This window comes from Chiroxiphia lanceolata, chromosome 5 (assembly GCF_009829145.1).
Source record: "Chiroxiphia lanceolata isolate bChiLan1 chromosome 5, bChiLan1.pri, whole genome shotgun sequence".
In the NCBI taxonomy this organism is placed as follows: domain Eukaryota; kingdom Metazoa; phylum Chordata; class Aves; order Passeriformes; family Pipridae; genus Chiroxiphia; species Chiroxiphia lanceolata.
The window spans coordinates 15,829,075-15,855,177 of NC_045641.1; the positions used below are offsets into that span (position 1 = coordinate 15,829,075).

The 26,103-nt window shown below is 44.1% G+C and overlaps 1 protein-coding gene across 7 annotated transcripts; it reads right to left on the reverse strand.

The window, feature by feature from the left end:
• Positions 1-6,931: 6,931 nt before the first annotated feature.
• On the reverse strand, positions 6,932-25,891 carry LOC116787112 (histone H2B 5-like). Of its 7 annotated transcripts, XM_032688417.1 has the most exons (4): positions 23,774-25,173; positions 23,059-23,234; positions 22,323-22,462; positions 6,932-11,835 (listed from the first exon to the last, which is right to left on the reverse strand). In XM_032688417.1, the coding sequence occupies exon 4, from the start codon at positions 11,804-11,806 to the stop codon at positions 11,426-11,428; it is 381 nt and encodes a 126-aa protein (XP_032544308.1). In that variant the 5' UTR covers positions 11,807-11,835; positions 22,323-22,462; positions 23,059-23,234; positions 23,774-25,173; the 3' UTR covers positions 6,932-11,425. The 7 variants fall into 7 exon arrangements, with proteins under 7 accessions (XP_032544308.1, XP_032544312.1, XP_032544309.1 ...); XM_032688421.1 differs by lacking the exon at positions 23,059-23,234; XM_032688418.1 differs by having other exon boundaries at positions 22,323-23,234.
• Positions 25,892-26,103: the final 212 nt, after the last annotated feature.

Genomic DNA, 26,103 nt, shown 5'->3' on the forward strand with positions numbered 1-26,103 from the left:
AAACTTACATGGCATGCTGGGATTGTCAGTGTTAAATCAGAGAGGACTGTCTGTAAAGGCTAAGCTAGAGATGGGCAGGCTTAGACCCACACTCCCTCTGGCTTTCTTGGTGAACAGAAACAGCCATCACCTCCTGCCTGCTGGGTCCTCCCTGAAGCCTGCTGCTGTGGCAGGCTGCAAAATATGGGAGTAGAAGTCTTGGACAACACCCTATAGGGCTAGTTTTGCCTAGAAAACTGCCATTTTCTATGCCAAGTAAACCAAAGCATTGGGCATAAATGTCCCACTATCCAAAGTCATCTACAAATGGCTGCACATGGTGGTGTCACAGCCTCTCACCATGAGCTCGGTGCACATGTCCAATGGTGCACTGCTGGGACCTGCTGAAGACTGAGCAGATTGCAAAGTGTTGATGAGGGGCAGGGCAGGGCAGGGACAGCCCCTCGCCTGCTGCTCCCCTGGTGCCTGGCAGGGTCCCTTGGCGCTCCTCCTCGCTGGTCCTTGCCATCCTGCCAACCTGTCATGTGCCTGTGAGCAGTCTCCCTGGAAGAAAATCTGTTTTCTTTGCTGTCGAGACCTGCTCTCATTTGAATTATTTTAGCACTGCTGGAATAAAAATAAAATAATTGGGATGGAAGACTTAATCTTTTCAGTTATATTTCAGCCCTGACACAAGTTGGCTGAGTTTCAGTGAACTGATTTATACCAAATACTACTCTGCCATATCCACAGTTTATCTTTATCTACAAGAATGAAAATAACTGTCAGCAGGCAGGTTTAAGCTCATACAGGAGCTGCTGGAAGGAGCTCTGTGTGTGTTGCCCTTCAGGGTCAGGGCTTTGGACTGGATTGCAGGAGAGTGTGTTTGCTGTGTCCAAGGCCTCTCTTCCTGTGGTTGTCTCAGTGACTCAGCTTGTCAGTACGTCACAGGCGCTGTTTCAGCTCAGGGTTCAAAACCCAGATTATATCACATCCATTTCTGCAAAGACAAGGTGGTACCATCTTCAGTTGTGTGACTCAGCACCATGGTGGAAGTACCTTATCTGGCTGACTTGAAGGAGAGAACTAAATCTCAAATGATGATGAAAAAAGACTTTCTCCACCTTGTTAAAAAGAATTTAAATTCTTAACGAACTGTCAGTTAATTATAACCTGAGAATCCAAGTAGCATCTCTCACTGGAGTTTACTGAGCACAGCAACTGAGCCTCTAGCAAGGCACATAGTATATAACACATACTATGGTTTAGACTGTGCATGTCCACATCTTAAATCTTGATTGTGAGGGCTCAGTGGCAGAGCCAGGGAGATGCCAGCACAGGAGAATGGCAGCCCTGCACAGTGAAACACAACCTGACATGTGCTGTGCCATGAAATCCCACAAATAATCAGAAATGTAAGCTCAGCCACATCTTCCAAATCTTTTATAGTACTCAGTCAAACCTTATACCTGGCTGACTCTAGGGGACTGAGAAGACCGTCTGATATGGCTGCTACCTCTTCTGGGTCATCATCTGACAAGTGCAGGTAAGTGACATAACCAAGAAATGGAGACAACTCTATTTTGAGGGCTGGAAACAGTTTCACTGCTGAACTTCCTTCAAGGACAGGCAAAAGACCTTTTATGAAGGTTGATAAAAACAACAACAGATGCTACTATTGCTAGTGCTTGGATTGTCAGACCCAGCTTAGAAGAGCTGTTTTGAAACTAGAATGAGAAGCAGAGGTTGGATTTCCACCTATGTGCAGTCACTTAGCTGTGTTAAAGAGATGTGTGGGAGATTTAAATAATAGTACTGCTGTGTCTAATTTCTGAGGAGTCCTCATCCTTGGCCCTGTCCTAAGCAGACCCCTTGTCCAAAAGTCCAGAAATATTAGAAAGTGAAAATGCACTTGATGTCCAGGTGAGCCTGGAGGAGATGGCATTCACTGGGGAATGGATTCCTGCTCCAAGTTACATACACTTTTTCATTAATCATTTAGGTTATAAAAGCAAACAGTTTCTAGGGTACTGATCTGTCATCCTTTGCTTCAGAAATGCTTGCTTCTTCCTTCATGTATTTTCCCTGATTTCTTTTTTCCTATAGCAGCCCAGCCTCAGCAGCAGGGGTAGGAAGGCATGCCCCAGGTTAGGAATAGGAGTAATGGCAGGGCGAGGGGTCATGTGCTAGGAAGCAGTTTGCTGCAGCCAGCATTTCCTCTGCTTCTCTGAACAAGTAAGTGTCTTGTTTAAAGTCTCCTTTCCCACTCATCCAAACAGATGGAGGAAAGAAATCAGGGTACTTTTCGTTAATTTTTTTTTTCCTGTGCTGTAGCATTAAGCCAGCAAGCAGTGACTACATGCTCTTGCATTTCCTAAGACAGCTTGATAGAGACAGACTGGAAAAATACCAGGGTTAAGTATCAGTACAAAGTTGTTAAGCCCTGTATAGGCACAGATTCTTTGGCATCTTTGTACCCAGAAGCAAAATTGCCAATGTGTAGGTTGCCTTCACATTTTTCCAAGTCACTTTCAAAGCTGTTGCCTGCTTACGCCATGACAGGTGTGTAGCTGGATGTCAAAGTTATCCACAGCCAGGTTAAGCCCTGAAGAAAACCTGAAGAGTGTGATCCAAATGGTAAATTAGCAAAACAAAACAAATCAAACAAACAAAACACACCACCACCACCACCAAAACCAAACAAACAAAAAAAAAGAAGAAAAACTTCCAAAATTTGAGTATTCCTTTCTGAACAGTCTAAACTGACTATTCATTCACGTGAATGAACTAAGGGCATGATTTCTGTTCTGCCTTCAATCTCAGGGAGGCTCCTTGCCTGGACCAGCAGGTATGGGCTGTTTCTGAGGATGCTGTAAGCCCCACAGCAGCTGGCAGGGTAGGATAAGACTTCTTCCTGCTGTTCCTTTGTGTTAAGTATAACTTTCCTATAAAGCAGAGAGCTACTGTTGCTTGCAAACTTGCATCTATTTAGTCTTTTTTTATTAAAATTCTCCTTGACATCTATGTATTTCTAATCCCCTTAAAATATGGCTGACCTTTTTGTTGCTGTGATACCTACCCTTTGGCAGGGAGGACCTCCTGCTCATCCTTCACGGCACACAGCTGTTCGCATCGGGCTCTCTGCTGCTGCTGCTCTGTGGTGTTCAGTGTCCTGCCCTAGTAATGCAGGGTATCACAAGTGGTGATTACCTGATTAGCTTATGCTGGGGAAGATGCTGGCTCTGAAGGGGAGATGGTGAATGCAATGTCCCGTGATTCCTAAGAGCTCTATATTTTCCATTTAAAGATACTTAAATGCCAGAAAGAGCATTACAGGCATATGTTCAGGGAATTGACAGAATCAGGGGTTTGTAAGAACTTTTGTCCCCTTGTATTTAAAACCTGAGAAGAGGTGTGATGAGAAGAGGCGCAAGATGCCTCCTGCTGAGCTATAAAGGCTTCTTTGTGCTGAATCATCTGGCCTAAAAAGAGCTCTGGCTCTCTCCTGCTAAGTAGCCAGTGGTGCTGGTGGACCCCACGGAAACAGCTTTTGTTAGCCAAGATTAGCTGCAGTGAGAGGTGTCTCAGTCCTTTCGCTATAACAGGCTGCAAAAGGCACTAAGGGATGAATTTGAATTTTCTTCTTTTGCTCTACCACGGAGTTTTCCACTTAAAGCTGCAGTTGTTTGGCTCTAGACCTGGGACAGAGTGCAAGTCGGTATGGGAGCAGCATGGACTTAATGTGAGTACATGCGGATGTGGCATTGCAGGGTGTTGTGGAATAGAGGGGAGGATGCTGCATCTCTGAAGTCTATACTCAGATATAACTTCTTATTACCTTGATGACAGGATAAATTAGCTGTGGGATAAATGTTCATCCCAAAAAAGTAACCTCCCAACAAAAGCAGCCATCTTCCTCTCAACATGCTCAGGCATTCCTTGCTGTCATAGGCTTCCCACTTTGCTAGAACTTAGTCATGCCTCAGAAAGCTTTATGCAAGGGCAGGTTTTATTGGGATGGACCAGTTCAATAGCCTGTTTCTAAGACCAGGCTTCCTGTGAGCCCCTGAATACTGCAGCACTCCAAAGAAACCAAAAGCCTAGGAAAAAAAGATGGTAAATTGCAGTACCCTTACATTTCCTTCACTTTAATGAAATTCAGTGTGGTGCACTTACATTTGCTCCTTTGTTGTTTTTTCCAGGCAGTCTCAGGCAAAGATTGGAGACTGAATGCTTATATCAACAGCACTCCCGGCTCTCCCATCTGAAGTTGTATTTTTCAGGGGCAGGCCTGGTATTCACCAGGATGTATCCTACCCTATAGGGCAGGTTAGGTCAGAAACATCTCCTGGTTTATTTAAAAAGTTGTGCTGGACGTTTTTTTGAGTCTTGGTAAATATGGATGTACTTTGTATAAAGAATGTTTTCCACACCTGCTCAGGAGGAGGTTCTATGGCCCATAAATGGGAGTGGTGCCCAGAAGATGAGAGACTTCCTGCCCCAACACTGGATGTACCCAACAGATTGATGAGAAGCCACAATGTAGCAAACTCAACACAAGTCCCTCTAGGAGGGTGACTTTGTCCCCTCATAGGCAGATGACCTCATTTTAAACCAGGACTGATTTGACTCAATCACTCACGCTCATATTATCATACCTGCATACTCACGAGATGGATGTATCCAAGCTGCCTGACCAACATGCACCAAGATGTGTGTGTCCATCTTTGCAATGACTCTGAGGATGAGGGACAGTGCCCTGATGCCCGCATCAAATTTCCTGTGTTTTTCTTAGATTGGTGACCTGTGCTAGCACTGGATGTGCCGTTTGTACCCTTTAGCTTCTGGTAGAAACGACACTGTCCATCCTGCTCCACCTCTGGGAGTTACCAGGATTTACTCCCAGCCCTTCATTTCCTGTGTCCAGAGCAGCAGCACGTTCTGTGTGTGCTGGCATCTTGGTGAGCTTCTCATCGAGGTCCTGTCAGCATCTGTCACTCTTGTAGCATCCACTTACAGTCTCCTGCCTTTGGTTCCTTCTGGTGCCTCACATGCAGCCATTGCCGTTCCTTCCCCACTCCTACCAATCTTCCCATTGCTATTACTATTAGGATATTCTTCTGTCATTAGAAGACAGTTAAATCTGTAAGAGTCTTTTTTCTGAATGAATTGCTGTAACAGATATTTTTTTTTTGTGGGGGAATTTCCATTATGGACATTAAAATGCAGAAAATTGTGTACTTTTTTTTTTAAATCAACTGCTTCAAGGGAGAAAATAAGAAATGTTTCTGAGAACAGCTTTCCATTATATGAGAAAGCAGAAGCTCCATTCCTCATTCTCACACCATCTCTGTTTATTAACCTGAACTATTTTAGAAACAAAACATTTCTATATCTTTCATGTAAGCCAGGCTAACAGCATCCACATAACCATCAATGCAAGTGCAGAAGCTACATAGAAAAGGGAGGTAAAAAGCTTTTTTTTATGCTTTATTCTAAGCTCCAGAGGCCTAAGAAAACTGCCTGAAACTCTTCACAGTTCATGCATAGCACAAGGTAGACTGTATTTGAGTGTATGCAGACAACATGGACCAGCCCTTTGGTGCATCCAACCCAAAATCTTGTTTCCAGTAGTGGCCATGACAGAATAGGTAAGAAAGACTGTAGGAATAAGACAGACACATACAGTAATTTCCTCTTTGTATTCTCTCAGTCTATAATAATTTTCAGTGTAGTTTATATGTGTTTAGCAAGTCTTAAAGGATTTTTCTCCCAGTAGTTTGTCCTTGAACCAAATTCTAGCATCTCCAACATCCGTTGGCAAAAGCTCAATAGTGGACCTCTTGTTGCCTGAAGGGTTGCTCCTCTTATTTTAAACCTCGTCCTCATAGTTTCTTCTGATGTTCCTGAGTTCTCCCAATATCCAGAAGAAGCATGACCATAGGTTATGCTCTACCTTTTGTAATCTGGTTTGGGTCTTCCTGAGACCCAGGAGTCAGCTCTGTTATGAAAGTGCATTGTGGGTGTCTGCAAAGGGATATCAAAATGAAAATCAGTATTAGAGGTAGCATAATTTATTTCTTTGGAAATAAATACTTCAGATGATTTAGTTATAAGGTTTTTTTCTCCAAATACTGATTTTCCCAATTATGCTAAGCTTGTGAGTCTGTCTTTAGAAAGACTACAAATATTTTTAGCTCTAATTTCTGTCATATGGCATATTTCAAGTCTTAGCTTGTTTCTCCAGCAAACAATGTCTAGCACAGCATATTAATTTCCCACTCCACTGAGTGCATTATGATGCTGATGTCCCGCAGGTGAGTGTTTCACTGGAACGTATTTAGCAATCATTCTTTAAAGGGAAGGTATTTTTCACCCTGGAGTTTTCAGATACTACATCTTATTCCATGTTTGTTGCCTATAAACTTCTCATAGCCCAAGGAAAGATGTTTCTAGAGGAGCAATTGTTGATTTGGATGAACAGAAATTCTGAATGTGCATAAAACATTTCTCCAACCACAGTGTTCAGTCTATGCAAGTCAAAACTGCTCTCACCCAGGGGTTAAGTGATGGGTGCCAGGGAGAGCACTCTCCAAGCACACAAGGAGTGTGGCAAGGACAGGTTGCAGGCTCAGCTCCGTCTGGGGCAAGCTCACTGGAAGGGCTTGAGAAAAAAAGATGTTTATGTTGCACCTGTGTTTGGGGTGAGTGATGCCCCATGAGGACCCACAGTAGCAGCCTGTGACGTACTTTCAGTGCAGGGCTCCTCTGGTTTTTCTCTGACCCTCTGCCAGGACCAGCTGGGCTCCATTTCTGTTGGAAGGGTGGTTGCTGTCACTCGGGCTCTGAAGGAAATACCATGGAGAGGGAGAAATGCAAGACTTGGGGGGACCTCGGTAATAAGGTAGCAAAGGTAATAAGGAAGCAAAGATACCCTGACAGCTGGGTCTCATTGATTTCCAACAGGTTGGCATTTATATTTTATTTATACATTTAACAGAAAACAGGTAATTAGCACTAAGATAGGTCATAAACCAGCAGCAATATAATATGGATCATACTTGATGTAACACTGTCAGAAAAACTGTACATTAGCCCACAAGACACAATGCATGAAGTAAGCATGAAAGATTGCTCCCCAGGTACTGGTCCCAGGGAGCTCTTGAAACTCTGTCAGCAAATAATTTTTATGATTTAGTTCACATTCTTCCTTTCCCTGTAAACAATTTGATCTGGATGTAAACCATCAGGAAATGCTATGATGGGACAAATGCTCAGGGCTGCTCAGAGGCCATGCCAAGCTCTGCTCCAGGGGTGGTCAGGACATGGAACTATCTGCATGGATGCCTGTCACCAGAGCAGAAGGGTGCACAGCCACACAGCTCTGCTGGGCAGGGCTCTGTAATGTCCCTCCCTAGGACACACAGTGGTGTCCGGGACAAGCACTTTCCTCCACACTTGTTTTTACGCTTGTTTTCACCATGCTTGAATAAAAACCTGTCTGTCCTGAGCAGGAGCAAACCTCCATGCAGGTGGCCACTCAATTCCTCTGTAGGTTGAGCTGTGCTGTGAAGGGCAGGTGGACTTTAAGCCCTTGTAGCGAAGCAGGGTGGAAAATCAGATGTAGATCTATAGCAGCTTGTTTTATTTCTTTTGTACACAAAAATAAATAACTCAGTGCTGTGATGTCCTTGGGGTTAATATGAGGTTAATAGCAAGGCTGTATTACATTTTTCATCTTCCTTTCCAAGTTTCAATCTGTAGTTGATTTACTTTTCTAACTCACAAAACACAGGAGTGGCCTAGAGATACTCCTGGGACTGCAGTAGGAATCAGATAGGGACAGTGGGGCTTGGTATATTATCTCCAGTTTTTAACAATTTTATCAATTCCAGATCTGGAAATATATATTATTTTAAAAGCATGGATCCTGGAGTGTAGAACCCCTCTTCTGCAGCCAATCTCCTTATCAGGGAACTGTGAAGTATGTCACATCTCAGATTACTTAGTGGACAATTGATCCTTGAACTTTTAGACCACCTTCTGTTTCCTCTAATATTAAGGCTCAGTCCAAGCTCATCACATTCAAAATAACTCCTGTTAAACTGCTGTGAGTGTGCTCCCGTACAGCAGCAGGCAGCTGTGGGAAGGGCAGGCTGCCTTGCAGGTTTGCCTGAACAAGGAGCCTCCAACTACTACAGCTGGGTGGCTGCATGGGAGCAGAGTCCCCTTCCCAACCTGCTCCCTTTCACCTGTGAAATACTTGAGTCCTCTGGGATCTGCAGAAATGGGATGTACCTGATTTCCAGCATCGGGACTGCAAGAGAAACTGCTCGTGGGACACTGCATGGGTAACACCCATAGTAGCATATTTAAAAGCCTCATCTTTGCTGCTAACTCAACCACTGCAGGAGACTCAGATTTCCTTTCTTCATTTTTCCTTGACACTAGGGCCATTAACTTCCCAACTGCTTTCTGTGTCAGTCCTAGCTTATACCAGCCTTGCCTTTCCTGGATCATCCCTTCCTTTCACTGGCACAAGTGTCTGTACAACAGTGACAGAACAGAACAGCCACCAGAACTGGGTTAAAACAAAGCTTTCAAGAAGAGAAAAAAAAATTTTTTTCATTTTAACATGGATCAGTTCCTCAATCCTGTGCTTCACATTGTCAGGGGCGAGTAAAAAAAAAATACAAAGGGAGACTAAAGAGCAAATGATGTGTGCAAGGACAACCTAAACTATAAATGGATGGATGTGATCAGTCTCAGTCACTCAGCTTTAGAAAATATAAAAATCCTCTTTAAGTCTTCAGGTATTTTTGTAGCCTTAAATCACTGTCTCTCTTCTCTCTGAAACAAGCTCCAAAAATGGAGAGTGGCAACAGTGGCAGAAGCAAATGGGACCAGTACCGTGAGTAGGTGTATAGGGTGAGCAGCTCTTGCCCAAAAGACCAGCCTCATTCCTGGCTCCCTGAGCCACCCAGGTGACCCTGGAGGACTGACATCTCATTTTATTTTCCTGATTTCTTGCAGCTTGTGGAGACTGAAGCAGGACTCTGCTCTGCTCTGTGCCAAGTAATCCTAGGAGATGTGTGTCCTGGCTCCCACACATTGCTTGGACTGGAGTAAGTTTATTCCACTTTGAATTCCTACCTTCAAGATGACTCCCCAGGGGGATGAATTCTGACCTGCAGCTCATAGGGACAGAAGAAGAAAGCTCCAGCAATGTCAACCAGCCTTTCACTCCCTATATTCCCCTCATGCATCATCCACTGCCTGGATTTCTGATGGCCAAGGATGGTCGCTTTAGGCCCACTGCAGGTACATTTTAATCTTTGGCATCTGATTTTGTCTCTTTGATTGGAAAACAAAAGTAAGCAGTAAGCTGTCACCTCCAAAGCATCCTGGCCAAGTGGCCCAGGTTACCAATACTGCTAAGTACAGGTGCTGCTGCTGGGAGCAGCTCCTTGTGGGTCCTGGCAGCCAGCTAACCAGGTGCTGTTCTTTCTGAGAGATATCACCAGACATTCCTGCTGGCATTAGGCTATGAAACACAGCCGTGTGTTATCACTGAGCAGAGTACAGTAGGGAAGTCCCTTTTCAGGTGTGGGGTGTTCAAACCAACGCAGGGGGCTGGGAGCAGCCCATAAACAACTTGACCTTCACTCCTGCACAGAGATCACACATCCAGGCTGCTCTTGGGTTTCTGAGGTGCTCTTGGTTGAGCAGGTCTATGCAGTCCTCTCCTCAGACCAATTGAAAAATGACTGCAATGTTATTACAAAACCAAGGAATAACTGAATCTTCTGGAGAGGTAGAGTCCTACAGCTCCAAAAGCAATCTAAATTGTTTAAAGGTTCCAATCACTCTCAAACCGTAAAGAAACACGATAGAGATAAATGCAGGGGAAAGTTAGAGATGTACTGCAAGGCTGCTATTTTGGAGTATGAATTTACTTTTCAGTTAAAAACAAGGAGTTTAGGGAGAATCTGCACTTAGTTCTGGATCCTGTGCCTTTGCTGCTCCTTTTATTTACAGAATAAGTTGCAAAAAACTGTTGTTATTTTAGACACGCATATTTTTTATCTGAGCATTACTGCCTACCAGAGACTTTGATTTTTTTTTAATGTTGGCTAATTTTGTGTTTTGAGTAGGAAGTTTCAACTTCACACCAGTGCTACACATGCTCTTCTGCTATCCAGCAGTCTGGGCAAGATAAACCTGTAATCAAGATATGCCTCCACTAATCTCTATGGCTTTTAACAAAATTCTATTATTGCTCACCTTACTGTGGATTTTGAGAAGATATGGGGAGTAATCTTTTAATATCTGGGATGCAGGCAAGTGTCCCTATACATCCACCCAGCCCCAGTTTTTGGTTTTGCTTTCTAACTGCTGAACAAAGCAGGGAAGGCAGGGCCAGGTGAGCTGCCTGCAGTGATCTCTGCAGGGAGCCAGCCTCTTTCCCCCCCAAATGCATTACCCACCTCTGCTCCCACACCAGATCCCTTCCCAAATCCTCAGTCCCCTCCCAACACTTCTCTAATGTTCGTCCTGCACCAGCCTAGAGCTCGCAGGAGAGAGGACACTCATGGGCCCCACCCCTTCTCACCCACACTTACGGTGGGAGTGCCCAGGCAGCGTCAAGGCAGGAAAAGTCTGTAAAAAGCAGCAGAATCAGCAAAGTCTTGCACATCAAAGCAAGTCCTAAAGCAGGCAAAGCAGCAGCCAGGAAAGGTAGTGACCCAGTCCCAACATCTCGCCTTGTCCATCTCTCCACCTTGGCACAAGGTGGAGCCAGCGCCAGCACCCTCGGCCTGCTCCATGGCTCATCCATCCGGAGCAGGAGGATTAGCACTTGGTATCAACTTGGGCATCTGCCTGCCTGCCAGGTTTGCTCTTTAAAACAGGCTGTCAAGCACAGATAGCTGTTGAATCAATGTGTGCCTGGTAGCTGTTGCTTCTGCCAGCACAGGGTGGGCTGAGCCACTGCACACCAGGAGGGATCCAGGCTATGAGAGGGAGGATGCCAGTGCTGACTCCTCAGTGCCCATATCAGATGACTGTGAGAAAGCAGTCAAACAGGAAGACTTCAGGGATGGTGTCTGCCACTGCCAGTCTCCCCTGCCAGTGCCAAACATGCATGTTTGCTAAGCACAGAGGAGACTGGATACAGTATGGTTGGTCAGTTCTTTGAATGAGATGTGAAAGCAAGAGCCTCCTCCACGAGCCTTGACAAATCCTTTCCATGTTCTGAACAGACTATGAAAATCAGCTGACATCCAGATCACTGTCTCCTCTTCTACTGGGCAGCTTTTCATGCCCATCCCAAGGCTGCAAATTGCTGTGGATAATAGCTGTGACATTTATCCAGACCATGGCTGCTTACCCGTGCTTGCATGGAGGGCCTGGTGTTTGATGGTCCCATTGCAGAGGTGATGTCTGGCTACTTGGAGCTCGTGTACTTGGTGACAGCCTTGGTGCCCTCAGAGACAGCATGCTTGGCCAGCTCTCCTGGGAGCAGCAGGCGCACGGCTGTCTGGATCTCCCGGGAGGTGATGGTAGAGCGCTTGTTGTAATGGGCCAGGCGGGAGGCTTCTCCAGCAATGCGCTCAAAGATGTCATTGACGAAGGAGTTCATGATGCCCATGGCCTTGGAGGAGATGCCAGTGTCAGGATGAACCTGCTTCAGCACCTTGTAGACATAGATAGAGTAGCTCTCTTTCCTGCTTTTGTGCCGCTTCTTATCGCCCTTCTTCTGGGTCTTTGTCACAGCTTTCTTGGAGCCCTTTTTGGGGGCTGAGGTTGACTTCGCTGGCTCTGGCATCCTGAGAAATCTTTCGCTGGGTGTCGGAGCTGCTTGGAGAAAACATGAAAAAAAATGGAATTCTTTTTTGATCTTCTACAGAATAATTGTATTGAAAGATGAGAGAGTCTGAGTCAGAGACAAGCAATAGCTCTGAATCTGAGACAAATCCCCATGATCCTGTGCAAGCATTTTTGAACTGCCAGCAAGAACTGCTCTGGTTTGTGTATGGCTTTCTGTTGTTCTCTGTTTACATCCCTATAACACTGGCCTTGTCAATATCGCTGAACACAGGTCTAGGTGGCATCTACTTAGTAAATATGAGATGGAGGGTGAACATCTTTCTGAGAAAAATATTGTAGTTCCAAAGAAAATACTGACTGCAGTATGGATTAAATCAAATCTTCCCGGAATGGGCCCAAGACTGTTGCAAGGTATCAGTGAAGCCACCTTTATATGAAACTGGTCAAAATAATTTTATGTGGTTATTACAATCTCTAATAAAACCTTTTTTCTTTGCACGTAGGTAGAAGTTTATTTTGAGGGTACTTGCATTTCTGTGGCTGTTGTTTGACACCATGTATTCCAGTGGAATACAAAATTAATACACTTTTAAGCTAGCTAGCTGAGCTATAGAAATCTCTCATTATTCATATTAGCTAGCAAAAAATATCAGAGAGTAGAAAAGCTTAGAGGAGGTGTCAGGAATCACCTGGAAAAAAACCAGAAATGTGGATAGTAGTCAAACATCAAAGTGATTTTGGGCTACATGTTGATAGAAAGAATTGTTTCCTGCTATTTGGTTCCTTCTGCTTTTGAGTGAGCAGGTCTTCACTGGACAATTTACACCAAACGTGCCTGATCCTCCCTCTGAGTTTTTCTTCATTAGGCCACAACCTGCAGAGCCATGATCTGCAGCTGACTGCTTTCATCCAGAAGTGCAGTAACAAAAAGGCAGTATGTAAACCATCAAAAAACTGTGTGCCTCCACTACACTACAAATTTACATGTGCTTTACTATGTGGGTCAAGGGAATAATTGTGTTGCAACCTGGTAAGCTTCCAGCATCACCCCAGGGCTTGGGTTTTACTGCTCTGTGTCCCCTTTGAAGATGACCTAGGAATTATAGTCTGCTGGCCAAGAGAGACTAGTAGAGAAAAAAGAGTTTCAGAGCTGATGGCATACAGGAAAATGGATAGAAGTAAACAGGAGAGAGAAAGCTGGGATGTAACATATGGTCTGCATACTCAAGAGTATCAGAGAGGGACCTAAATGGTTCCTGTGCCAAAGCAACGGCTGCATGCTCAGCCCTGCCTCTCCTTCTTGGGAAGGAGTGAGACGCCTGGTTTCCCCACTGTTGCCTGCATTTGCATTTAAAACCAGATGCAGCAGCACTGTTGCAACCAATCTATGCAAAGTTCCTGGTTGCTCCCTGTGGGAGCAGACATCTTTGATACCAAGGCTGGATTCACGTGCCCACATCTCAGTGGATACCAGCATCTACTTCCAAAGCACGCAAGAAACTTCCATGGCTCCAAATCAGTATGGGAGATGATGCCTCCTGCACTGCTGGCTGCTCTGTGCCATGAGGCACCAGTGCTGGGCTCTGGCAGCCTCATGGTCTGGCGGGCACTGGGCAAGGGGCAATGCTGAGCACTTGAAGTGGGGGTACACCCAGCTGCAAGGGCAGATTGGCATTGCTCAGGATGCTAGGGAGCAGGGAGGCAAGGCCTTCACCACAGCCCTCCAAAACACCCTTCTGTCTAGAAGCCAAAGCTGGCATCGGTGTCTTTAGCGCTGAGTTTCTGCTCCAGCAAAGTAGTTTCTTCTCCAAAGACATGATTTTCATGGGCAAAGTGTTTCACCATGCCACCTCATCCCCTTTCTTAAATTCCCCATGCATTCTTCTCAGTGGTGGCATTTGAAAGGGCTAGTGCTGGACTGCCCCAAAAGTTCTGGACAGCTTTCAAAACTCTTGACACCTGCCCCCTTAAACATCCCATTTTCTTCCTCTGGTGAAATCACAAATTTTCTTCCTTTTTTCCTCTATTTGGGAAGCCCTACTGAGAAAAGAAATCCCCTACTGCTCTGTTTGTAGACTTGAAAATATGTCTTTTCAACGGAAAGGCATTTTTCCAAGAGAAGGGATAACTGTGCACATGCTTCTTTTTCTCTTAAGCTCATTTCCTGACAAAACCACCACAACTGAAAAATGCAAATGACTACTTCTTAGGCTTTTTTAAAAGTATGTCCTTCTAAAATATGCATTAATTCTTAAGTGCACTTGTACTGCAGCTTTTAAAAAATTAATATAGTGCCAAACAGTCACCAGAGTGATTTCATATGACTCCAGGAAAGGTCACACCTACAGGACACCTCTGTCCATTTGACTGGCTAACACCCACCCTTGGGCAGCATAGCCAGGATCTTACTCTTCTCCCATGTGTGGCCACAGTGATGCTGAAGTTCAGAAATTAGCACAAAAGCGTTGGTTTCCTTGCTTCTCTCTACCCATTTCTTTGCAGCTGACTGTTTAACAGGTAAATAACACCTGCTTTGAAAACAGATTGTATTCCTTTTGATTTATTTGGGCAGTGCCTACCACAAAGAGCCTGAGTGTACTTACCAGGTAATAAATAAATAATGTTAAAAATGCTCAGTGGTGTCACCAACCCTTCCGTCAACAGTGTAACGCAACTCAGAGGCAAGTGCTGCTCTGGTATGAAGACAGAAGTAGTGGAATTATTCCCAAAGTGTCCATGTGGAGAGTTTGTTGAGGAAAACACTAAGTGATCTTTAAAAAAAATGGTTTCTTTTTATGAAAATAGTTGCATCTCTTTCTTTTCCCTTAAAAAACCACCACCACCACCAACAACAACAAAAACAAAGAAAGAGAGAGGGAGAGAGAAAGAATCTGGAGTTATTAGGTTTTGTGTTAGGAAGTGCAGCCATCATGATTGACTTCTCTACTGTGAGGTTGACCAAGCACTGGCACAGGTTGCTCAGAGAGGTTGCAAGATATCAATCTTTGGAGATACTCAAAATCCAACTGGATGTGGTTCTGAGCAACTCACAGTAATTTACCCTGCTCTGAGCAGGATGTGCAAGATGTTTGCCTGAGGCACCCCCAACCTCATAATTTCTGTGACTTGGAGACTGAAGATGGGCAGAACATGTTTTATGGGCTGTGTTCTCTTGATGGACGTTTGTCACGGGATACTGCAGCCAGAGACTTCCATAAGGATGCCTAAGGAGGGGAGGTGATGCTCATTTCCAGGTCCAAGCCACTGAGGTCCCTGGGACACAGTGTATGGCCATGCAAGAGAAGGCACTCTGAAGCATCATGGTGACATTTGGAAGGTTTCAGGTTTTTGAGGAAAATCTTTGGGCACATTTTTACTTTATGGCTTTGTATGCTCTGAGTCAATCAGTTATCAGTGCTGGCATTTTTTCTTTCCTCAGAAAACCAACAACAAAACCAGTGACAGTAATTTTTCCGGCCAGTTCCAAGCAGCAGCCTGACTGCTGCCAGAAACCAGAGCAGTATGGAGTGACACATACATCTTCCTTTGTGTTGACATCCCTTTCTTCAGCATCGTTAAAAAGGAAAACGAACAGAAAAACATATTCAAAGATACAAATCACCGCAGTCTCAGATCTGAAATGGAAAGGAACCCTGCTGAGAAATCCCATGCTGTCTCTGTTTTCCTCAGGCCTGATATATAGTTGGAGAGAGACAGGCAGGGAAGCTCCTGCAGAATTTTTGTTCATTTTTTGCCTTGCTGCTGAGTCTGTAGGACCAATGCCAAGCTGGTGACAGCGGCGTGCATGGGTGACTATGTGTGGACTATTAGCTGGCCTTCTGGACCTGTCCTCATGCAGGGGTAGAAACAGCACTTGGATTTTTTTTCTTTCTTTGTCCTTTTGAAAGCTGTCCTTGCTGTGATGAGCTCTGGGGCATCCACTGTAAATTCCCATGACCACCAGGCTGTTCCCTTACTGTAATTTCCTAATCAACCATGAAAGATACATTTCTAAAATGAACACTTTGTTCTTATGTTTTGGTGAAAAATTAAACATTTGTAGGAAAATCTCAAGCTCTCATCTTTTGGACATCTGATGTTCTGGTATTTGCTAATCTTCTGATGTTCTATTTTAATCCTTGCTAGAGTAACTGAGAGCCAGTGGGCACCTGTCCCTTCAGTAGAAATGTCCAGTTCATTCCGTTCAATTATTATCCCTTTCCTTAGTTTCTCCTATTGCATAAAAGAAAGAATACTTGGCTTTATTCCTACATGCCAAGAAATGTAAAGTGAAATTGGCTATTACTTTTTTTTTTAATTTCTCTGAAACACAAAGAAGGGCATTAATTAGGAAATGTTTCCACCAAAAGGAAAAGGCTTTCCAACAGATTCATCTGCTCTGAAATGCTCATAAGATCTGGTAAATACAGTTTACAAATTACAAATGACTGTTATTGGAATAGCATATTTCTGCAAACTGCAAATCCCCTCCCTCATATAATGTGTAGCCATCTACCTGGAAGTTATTAAACAAGAATCTGCTAATCTGACAGGTATAATTATATAGTAATAGTTGAGAAAACAAGCAATATTTAAAGATTATTTGGTACCAAGCTCTGCCTTAGGTACTGAAGCAGATCAGAAGCGTGATGAGTCGCTGTGAGACTTTGGGGATGATGCCTCATGTGCAAAAACTGATAGTCATATTTTGGACTGGAAAGAATTTTTCTCTTGCTATGTTGTCTAGCATGTGATCATGAGGTAATATTTGCTTTGAAGGAAAGAAGAGGAGAATTTCCTAGAATAAGGTAAACTGTTCTGAAATGTCCAATTCCAATGACGGAGGGGCATAGAGAACAGTTTTGGGATCCTAGGTCTCCTTCCAGGTAATCCAGTACCAATAATAAGGCCCTATCCCCACTTCCACATGCTCTGCTACATTGTATATGATACGAAAAATAAAGTTATCATTTAAATGGCTAACTTTTAACCTGAGATACACACATGCAGTGTTCTAGTGAAGAGATTCCTGCTTGCGTATAAGACTATGAAAAGAGGTTAAAACTGAAGATGTCCCTTACTCCTTTACATAGAAAGAAATGTTACAAATTCAGTCCCTGACATAGACACACTGTGTTCTAAGAAATCTTTAAATTTCTTTAGAACAAATACAAGCAGAAAAGAGCAGTGCCATACACTGGTGTCCTAACTCTTTGACTGATCCTTATCTTGCTTGTGTTAACCCGTTGCCTGGGAGTTCAGTACAGGGTACTCCCTACAATAATATTTTCTCTTCTTTTCTATAATTCCCATTTATTATTTTTAGAAAACACATTTTTAATCACCAGAAAGAGCTGTCATTTCTTGTGCTACTTCTGCCCAAGTTTTAAGTACTTCTCAGGGCTTTGGGGGTATCAATCAGAGATGCTTATATACAAAGTAAGGAAAATAAAATCTTACCCATGAGTGAAGCAGAGAGACAATGTTGTAAGAAGAATGACTGTCAAAAGGCTAAATATTCAGTCCTTAGGCTGATTAAAAGAGTGTCTGAAGTCAATGGGGATTTAACCTGGGTCTGAAACCACAAATACAATGTTTAGAGATGCTTAGCACTAACAGCCAACATTGATTTCCATTGGAATCCAGGAGGCTCAGTACTTTATAAAAATCAGACTTCATGTTTTATCAAGGTTTTGTTACTATTAATGAGTACTTAAAAAAGCTTTATTATCTGCTTTTTATAAGAGCACTCATTATCTACCTGATTTGGGATATCTCTGATCTACATGATTGACCAACAGCATCTAATAAATGCAAAATTATATTTTCTCTAGATCAATACCTGTTAAACGTTTATGGGACTTCACCCAGTTCATCTGCTACAATTACACTCCAGGTAACCTTCACACAGAGTGCCAGGGTTCCAGAGAAACCAGGAGCTGCACTTTGATGATCCTTGTGGGTCCCTTCCTACTCAGAATATTCTGTGATTCTGTATTATCACTAACATCCTCAGAAAGTCTTCAGCACTAACACAGTCCAACAGAACACAACCAGGCTCACTTCCTTCCTAGGGTTTTATCAGTAAGTCAGAACCTTATACAACATAAACTTCAGCACAAACTTCCTCTCCAAGTTTCAGAGTCATCAGGATTTGCTGCTCCTGCCACAAATTCTTTTCTGAAGCAAAAGGCTTCTGTTCCATTCCTGTCCCACTTCAACTCAACTGGACCCACAGAGGATCAACCTGTCACAACAACTCTGTGTCTGGGTGTGGGGTTTAGCTCCTGTCCCTAGACTAACTCAGCAAAGTCACTCGGAAGGCAGGTCGAGGTCAGAGCCTGCTGACCATGTACAGGCAGCTGAACTACAACTGATCTGGACCAATCCTGCTGGGCAGAAGCAGCAAGACATCACAGCAGCTCCACTACTCAGAAGCATCACAAGCTCTTCGTAACTTCTTGGTGGTTTGCAAAGTAAAGACAATTGGAGATGGGTGTGAGAACAAAAATCATAGGTGACTAACAAAAGAAAGGTGCTTTACTTATTCCATTACACCCTATGCTATTGAAAATAAACAGTGCAGATTTGAAATAAATTGCTCTGTGCCATATAAGAAATGAAAATCACTTGATCTTTAACCACATCATTTCAATTCCTCTGGAAAAGCAGAAGAGCACAAAATCACTTAGTCTGCTATATCTAAAGAACTCCTTCTAAAATGGAGCCATGGTCTCTAAACTACTAATGATAATAAGCCTGAAGAACTGCTATGGCCTTTAAGCAAACTATTTTTATGCATTTTATGGAGTAATGGAGAATTATCAAAATTCTAGACCATTTTCATCAGTGCTGAAAAAGGCATCCACTAAAAATGTCCTAATTCAGCCATTCAGGCAAAACTATGAGAGAAGCTACAGCCCAGCACCTGTAGGCCATAAGGGGAGAGTGGGTGGGAGAGGGAGAAGAAGCTGCCCCAGATGATAGCTGCTTCCAAGTTAAAGTAGGAGTTGTGTTGAAACCAATGCAGACACGTGTGGCACCTCTTCCTCCCACACACCTCATATCCAGTTTTAATAGGTTTCTGTGACCTTTTCCAATGCCACAGATCATTTATGTAGCAAAAAGAAACAAAAGCTCAGATAGTACCCCAAAATCTGTACTCTGGCCAAACTATATTGACTGGGAATAATATGTTCAGATATAAACCCATGCCAAAGTGGAAAGCTATGTGTCCAAATTGGACTGAAGATCAGACTAAGGGCATTAAGGCTTTTGAGTGATGTGATAGGTACATCACAATGTAGGTGTTATCATGGATTCTCAATGGCTTGGGTGAAATAAACCCAGCAAAGCTTTTTAACAACCTTCATGGGATATACATGGGTCTAACGCATGTCTGCTCAACAGACATGGGCAATATCACCAAATCTCCCCCTACATGGGGAGAAAGTGCTACTTGAGGACATGATGTGTGCAGTGGTAATCAATCATGACCAACATTCCCTCAAAAGAGAGTCTCTCACTTCAATCATCACTTCCCAGTTACATTACCCACATTTCAGTAAGTCCAGAAAATTATTTAAGAAAAAATAGCAGAAATCATGCAATTACCAAAAAAGGAATATGTGAAAGCTGCTTTATCATGGCTATAAAGCCTGGGTGTCTAGGAACACAGAGTGTAAACACAGGAGGTGGGGGTACCACACAGGTACCAAAAGGACTGCATGCCATGCCACACGCCAAAAGGCAGCAAGTGGCACAGAATCTGATTTCATTGCTACAGAATACTGAAAATATTGTAATGTGTGTATTAATAATTAATTTGGCATTGTAAAAGCAATTTTACTGTAAAACAGAGATGTGTGACTATTACTGCAGCCTGCAGAGAAACAAAGATAAATGTCCTTCCCCAGACCTCTCATCATCCAAGGACTGGATTGGGAACATGATCCAGGACTGCTGACACCTTTTTCTGCTGCTGTCACGAGATCACATTACCACAGGCAGAGAGTCCTCTGAGTGTTAGAGGTCATCTCCTGTAGGAAGCAGGAAAATGGAGAGCCTGCTAGATGCAAGGAGACGAGTGAAGTGTGGCTGGGACAGCACGGCAAAGCTTCCCTGGAAAGGCAAGCTGACTTTTCTCCAGAAATAGACAGGGGTGAGCACTAAGGACACAAGAGTTATTGAAGGTAAAAGTAAACTCTGGAACAAGAACTGACAATAAGCCATTTTAAAACGTTCATGAATAAATTTACACTGGAGATGAGAGGGAACATTATTTATATCCTTACTTGGAAGAGAGAGGATAAAGGCAAGGGAGGAGGGGAGAAAGATGAAGAAACCGATACCTTTCATGGTTAAAAGACAAAACTTAATTTAAAAATAAAAAAAAAAGATTTCTAGGAGGTGGCTCTGGCATAGCAAACAACTGCTCTACATTAACCAGACAATGTATTTCCATTCTATGTTGCTTTGCTACAGAAGAATTGTTATCAAAATGCACAGATGTCCTTCACTTGCTACTTCTCTTTTCTTTATTCTTTTATTTATTGTTCCTTCCTTCATTTTCTCACACCCATTACAAGTGCCAGGAGGTTCAAAGCCCCAGCAGGTTTGCTACCACTTGGTCCCATCTCACATGTGTTATTTGTACAGAGACTAATGCATTACTTGGAACAGCCACAGGCTTGAAAAGCTGGCAGTTGTTCAGAAACATAAAAAAAAATGGCTTTCAGGTCCAAATTAACCCAGGCCCAAATTCCACATTGTACAAATTGCTTGTGAATGGTGCTTTAATTTACCACTAATTTGTGATAGCATCATTATCACCTGGAGTTAGTGTGCTACTCACAAACGCCATGTCCCTTTCAGAGAAATCAAAACATAATTGGAGATACATTGATCTTTACATCAGGCGGGGTACAAAGAGCAACCTGCTGAAGACTTGGTTGCAACTATTAGACCTGCAGTGCAGAAAATGGGGGTTGCTGGACAAAATGACTGGCCCAAAATGCCAGCGGTCCTGGATGGTCAGTACCAATTAGAACAATTAAATGTAAGGCTCGCTTTTCAAAACTCAGAAGGGTTTTCAAAGGCAGCAGGTTTAAAATACCAGTGAAGTGCCATATTATCTGTATCATACTGTTATTTTTAACCACTTTCCTCCTGAGGCTTCCATGCCTTTAGTCTCCCCACTGCAATAATCCTAGAGTCTCCTATAGTCTCCTAAGTCTGTTTCTTTCTCAGATGATTGGCTCTCTTTTTGCTCTTCTTTCTCTCTGCTGGTGCCTGTCCCAGCATGCTTCCTTCACAGAGCCCATTAGTGCCTCTGCTTTGAGAAGCACATCTTTGCAGATGATTGCTAAGTCCTCATCTTGAGTTGTGCCCCAGTCATGAATCAGGTGCAATCGGTAAGAAGGATGATTGGAGCTAGGCTGAGGACCCACAGTGCAGGAGAGGAGATAATATGGGGTTAATTCTTGCATGTGAGAAGGAGGAGGGGGTTACAGGAAGGTTGAGACAGCTACAGCTTCCATATCTTCAAGGCAGAGGTGCTGTATCTGTGGTGCATTTTAAGACTGAAACACATCAAGAATGGAAATAACCTATATTTATATTATGTATGGTCAGACAGCTCATTCCTGACAGGATGCTCCCCGTCTCCTGTCTTGTAGCACACCCCCTGTTACTCTGTCAATTTCCAGGTCCCACAGAGGACCTGGAAACTTTCTGCCAACACAGCAGCAGCTTCCTTTCTCTACCCTTCCTTCACTGACATCTGCCAATGGTTAACTTCTGTCCTTTTGCTTTTCCCCTTTCCTTCCCGTTCCTTGATTCTACCTGCCTTTGTGACAGAGAAATGAGGAGACTCTTACCAAATGATTTCCCTGGCTCTCCTTCACAGTAGGTGTTCTCCTTAAGTGCTGAGCTCCACAGCAGTTCCTTCCTCTCCCTTGTTTCAAGAATTCCTTCTGCAAAAAGTCACATGCTTTTCTGTCTAAAGCTTCCTCACACTTTCCAGGAGGAAGGGTAACTCATACTCTTGTAACTCCCAATAGCCTTCCAGGAGGTGCACTTTCTGTTCCTCCACTCCCTTTCTCCACTGCCTTCTACACACACTGCATCCATTGTATTGCCATTTCTGTGTTTTGTTCTCATTCCTACCTTCCAGTCTTCTTTCACGTAATTTTTTTCTGCTTGACAAATATCAGTCTACTACATTAGATCTCTCTGCCCACAAGAGACACAGGTTATACAAACAGGTTATAAAGAGAGATTTTATGTGCCCAAAGCATGTCTAGTTTTTCTGATTAAATATAAACAAAACTCTGCCCCCTTAAATCTCTGACCATCACGGCTAAAACCCCACAGTTTCCTCTTCAACACACACCATCTGCAATGGTGCAAATTCAGAAAAAAACCACCCTAAGTTTTAAGGCTGGTTTGAAAGGTAAAGAATCCCCACTTCAATAGGGTGAAATAATATGACAAGGGTGGTGATTAACTCTCACCACAAAGGAAAATGTTGAGTTGATGTAGGTGGCATATAACCCCCCCCACTCTCTTTATGAGTCAGGTAAGCTGCCAGAAAGCAGAGGTGGAGTCCGTGGGATAGAGCTGTTTTCATTCCAGCCAGTCAGTAGTATGCTCTCTGAATGACAAAAAAAAATAGTTTAATTATTAAATGATTTTTTTAAAATGAAGATTCTTATTTAAATAGCAAAATTTAACATTTGCCCTGGATCCTCAATGATGGTGCTTGTAGTCAGTGATAGTCAAGGGGAATACTTATTAAACAACTCCACCCCCCACCCTCTGAGGTTAATGTAGTATTTTTGGTTTATACATCTATTCTTCCATCTTCCACCCAATGTATATGATCCTGCAGTCATAGCTCTCTCCTCTCCCTTTGGCTCCAAAGAAAAGGGAAGCTGAAAAGTCAAGATTCCAGTCTCACCCCATACAGAGCTCTTTTCAGAGGCAGAGCTTAGAACTGATAAGGAGAAAGCATTTCTCTCCCAATAACTGCAGAAAAGTGGCTTAATGAATGTATAAAACAAAACAATTGGGAAAAAAAAAAGAAAAGCATTTTGTGAGGTCTTATTTTGGGTCAGTCCAAGATCCAAGGGATAATTCAAAGAGATGGTAGTGTCCCTTATCTAATATTATAATATTTTCATTAAAAAACCCCTGAAACTGAAAAATGTAAAGCAAATGTCATTAGGTCCTTGAATTCAAGGGACTTACAGTCCTCCTCTAGTATCATCAGTGGGAGCACAACAACTGCTCTGTTCACAGTGCAGTCTGAGCAAGATGCTTTCCTAAGTACACTTCTGAATTTAGGAACGTTTCCCACACACTTAATTCTTCAGTCTACCCAATATATGTGTTGGAGGATGGGTAGGAGCAGTGTATTTCAGGTGCTGAGAAAGGCATGCAATAGGATCAGACTACCAGCATAAGTAATTTCTTTGTTTCAGCTGGAGAATGGAAGACATGGAGTAGAGTACAGGTATATGTATACACATATATATGTAATATATTAGTATACATATTTATTACATTATTATTTTACATATATATGTAAATGCAAGGGATGAAAAGGACAATAACAAAAGGAACAGGTTGGAGAGAAAATGTCAAGAGGAAGGTAGAGTAAGACAGTGGATGGAAGTGGGATGTCAGAAAGGAGACAGCAGGAGAGGATATAAAAAGAAAGACAGAAAGAGAGGGGAAAAAAAAAAGATGTAAGAAGAAGATATATGAAAGGGGAAAAAATGAGAGAAAAGCCATGAGTGGACAAAAAGCAGAGAGAGGGGGAAGGTAAAGTAACTAGCTCAATGTTTGGCAAGGCAGAAATACTGAAGCATAAATAAGACACAGAGAGACTCAGAGGGTCATAAGAAGAAAAAAAGACTGCACAGCAGAGAAGATGTGAAATAAGTACTAGAAAAAAAATCACCTGCTGGTACAGCACTTCTGAGAGTCACGGGTGAGAAGTGCTTCTGTCCCAACAAGGGACAACAGAGCCAAACCCTAGGAAGTGACAGGCTAAACCCAAGGAGAACAAAGGATGAGGCTGGGAGAAGACAAACGATACCCTTGTACTAAGTTGCTGCCTTTTGTCTGAAATAGAAATCACAAAGGTCATTGAAATGGCTGCTTCAATTTTACATCTGATACTTTAAAAAGACTCTTATTTTTTCCTGATACAATCATTCTTCCTCCTTCTCTCACAACATTGGATTAAATTAGTTACTGTACACTCCACAGTTACACCTCCCAGCCAGAGAAGAAAACCCCAGACACCTTTATGCTTAAAGCAGACTTGCTCTCTGGCTCCCTTTGCCTATAAAGGTTTCTGTAGAAATCTTTCAGTAGACAAAGCTAGATTTCCAGCAGCTCTAAAATCACCATGATGGAGTTGTCTATCATTAGCAAGATGAGGAAAGAAAGAGGAAGCAAACAGGGGTGCATGCTCAGGGAAAAAGCTTTTTTGTTTTTATAATTAGGAAATCTTACCAGTATAGAGGGAAACAAATTGCTGCTGGTATATAATCTGTCACTCCTTTGCACATCGAATAATAGGAACGACAGGGAGTGTGTGGGAAGTACATTCATATTATCAAATTCTTTCTGATATTAACATGTTCAATGTAATGAAAACATAATTGGGAAAATAATATACTGTAACACAAATACTATGGAGGCTATAAAGTAAAAACCCCATGAAAATCAGTGTTCCCAGGGCAGCTCCAGTCTGAGAAACCAGAGCTTTATTAGTAGTAACAGGAGCAACATTTGGAGATGAATGAATGAAACCATGTCTGTAAATGTGATATGCAATTGCACACTCTCACTTGGCTTTCCTTTTTCACAATCTGACTCAGCCTCCCCACTCCTCCATCTTTTGATTCATGAATTCTTGATCTCAAAAATTAAAGAGTTATAAAGCCAGCACATGAAGGGCACAAGATGACGTGAAATACAAGGACACTGGTGAGCACAAAGTGTCACCACCCTGCAAACAGACAAATCTGCTAGAGGTGAGCAGCAGAGTCAGGGCCTCTCCAGGGGCTCACTGGAGGATGCCATGCAGCAAGCCACAGCTCATCTCCATTGTGCTAGAGGCACACGCTGAGGTAGACAAATTTATTACAAAATTGTATATTGTATAATATTGCTTATGCTGCACAGCAGCCACTCCGTCAGGCAGCCCCTGCATCACTGGACCCAGAAGACTGGACGTGAGAGGAATGAGAAATAGAAGGGTTTCTTATGGCATATACTCCCTGTATTTCTTAAGCTATGAAAAAGAGATCAAGGGTTAACGACAAGCAGCACAAAACACAACAAACAGTGCATGAGCAATGGCGTACAGCCCTATACGCTTACTAAATAATTAACAAGCGCACGTAGCGTTGACATAGGGGGGTCTGTATATAGGATGATCCCTTCCTTCCCTGAGGGCCAGGGCTCCAGGTGCATTCAAGCTGCAGATGGCCAGCCCAGCCCGTGGGCACCACCGGCTCACTGTAACCGGTGCCAGAGCGTCCCAGGGCTGGTGCCCAGGCTGGGCTGGGCTGCAGCCCCAGCCCTGCCACCGCCGTGCCTCGGCTCGGGCACGGGCTTCACCTTCAGCCCTTGTTTCACCGGAGCGCAGCGAGCTCCGGCCAAACGATTCTTACGCTCGCAGCAAAGCACCGGCAAGGCTGAGACCGTGTCCGTGCATTCGCCAAGCGCGGAGCACGACGGAGCCCCTGACTCTGCGGTGCTCAGGGTCCGGCACACGGCGGGGCAGCGCTGCCCGCACACCGCATCGCGGCACAGCAGCTCGCATGCTCGGGTAGCACAGCCCCGCTGCGGGCACTGCGGTGCCCGCCACTGCCGCACCGCAGGCGGCCAGCGCAGTGGGGAGGGTCTTGCCTGCTGGGCGTCTGGACTCCTCCGCAGGCGAGCTCCGGGCAGATGCGCACCGGGCGCGGCGCGGGGCTGCGGGACCTCTCGCTGCCGCTCCGCGCAGAGCCGGCGGGCGCCGCGCCGGGCGGGCCGCGGCACCGGGGACCCGCCTCCGCCGCCGGTCCCCACCAGGCTGCGACCGGCGAGGCGCCCCGCTCTGCGCCGCTGCCGCTGCTGCGGGCCGGGCCGGGCCGGGCCGCACCGCCCACCGCCCGCCCGCGGCCCCGCCCGCCCCCGCCTCTGCGGGCTCCCGCCGCGAGGCCGCCGGGGGCGGGGCGGGCGCGCGGCGCGGCCCCGGCGAGCGGCTCGGGCGCTGCGGCGGCGGCTGCGCGG

What these genes read in the sequence shown, in the direction of transcription:
- LOC116787112 (XM_032688424.1), bottom strand. Translation starts at nt 11,806, where the DNA reads ATGCCAGAGCCAGCGAAGTCAACCTCAGCCCCCAAAAAGGGCTCCAAG.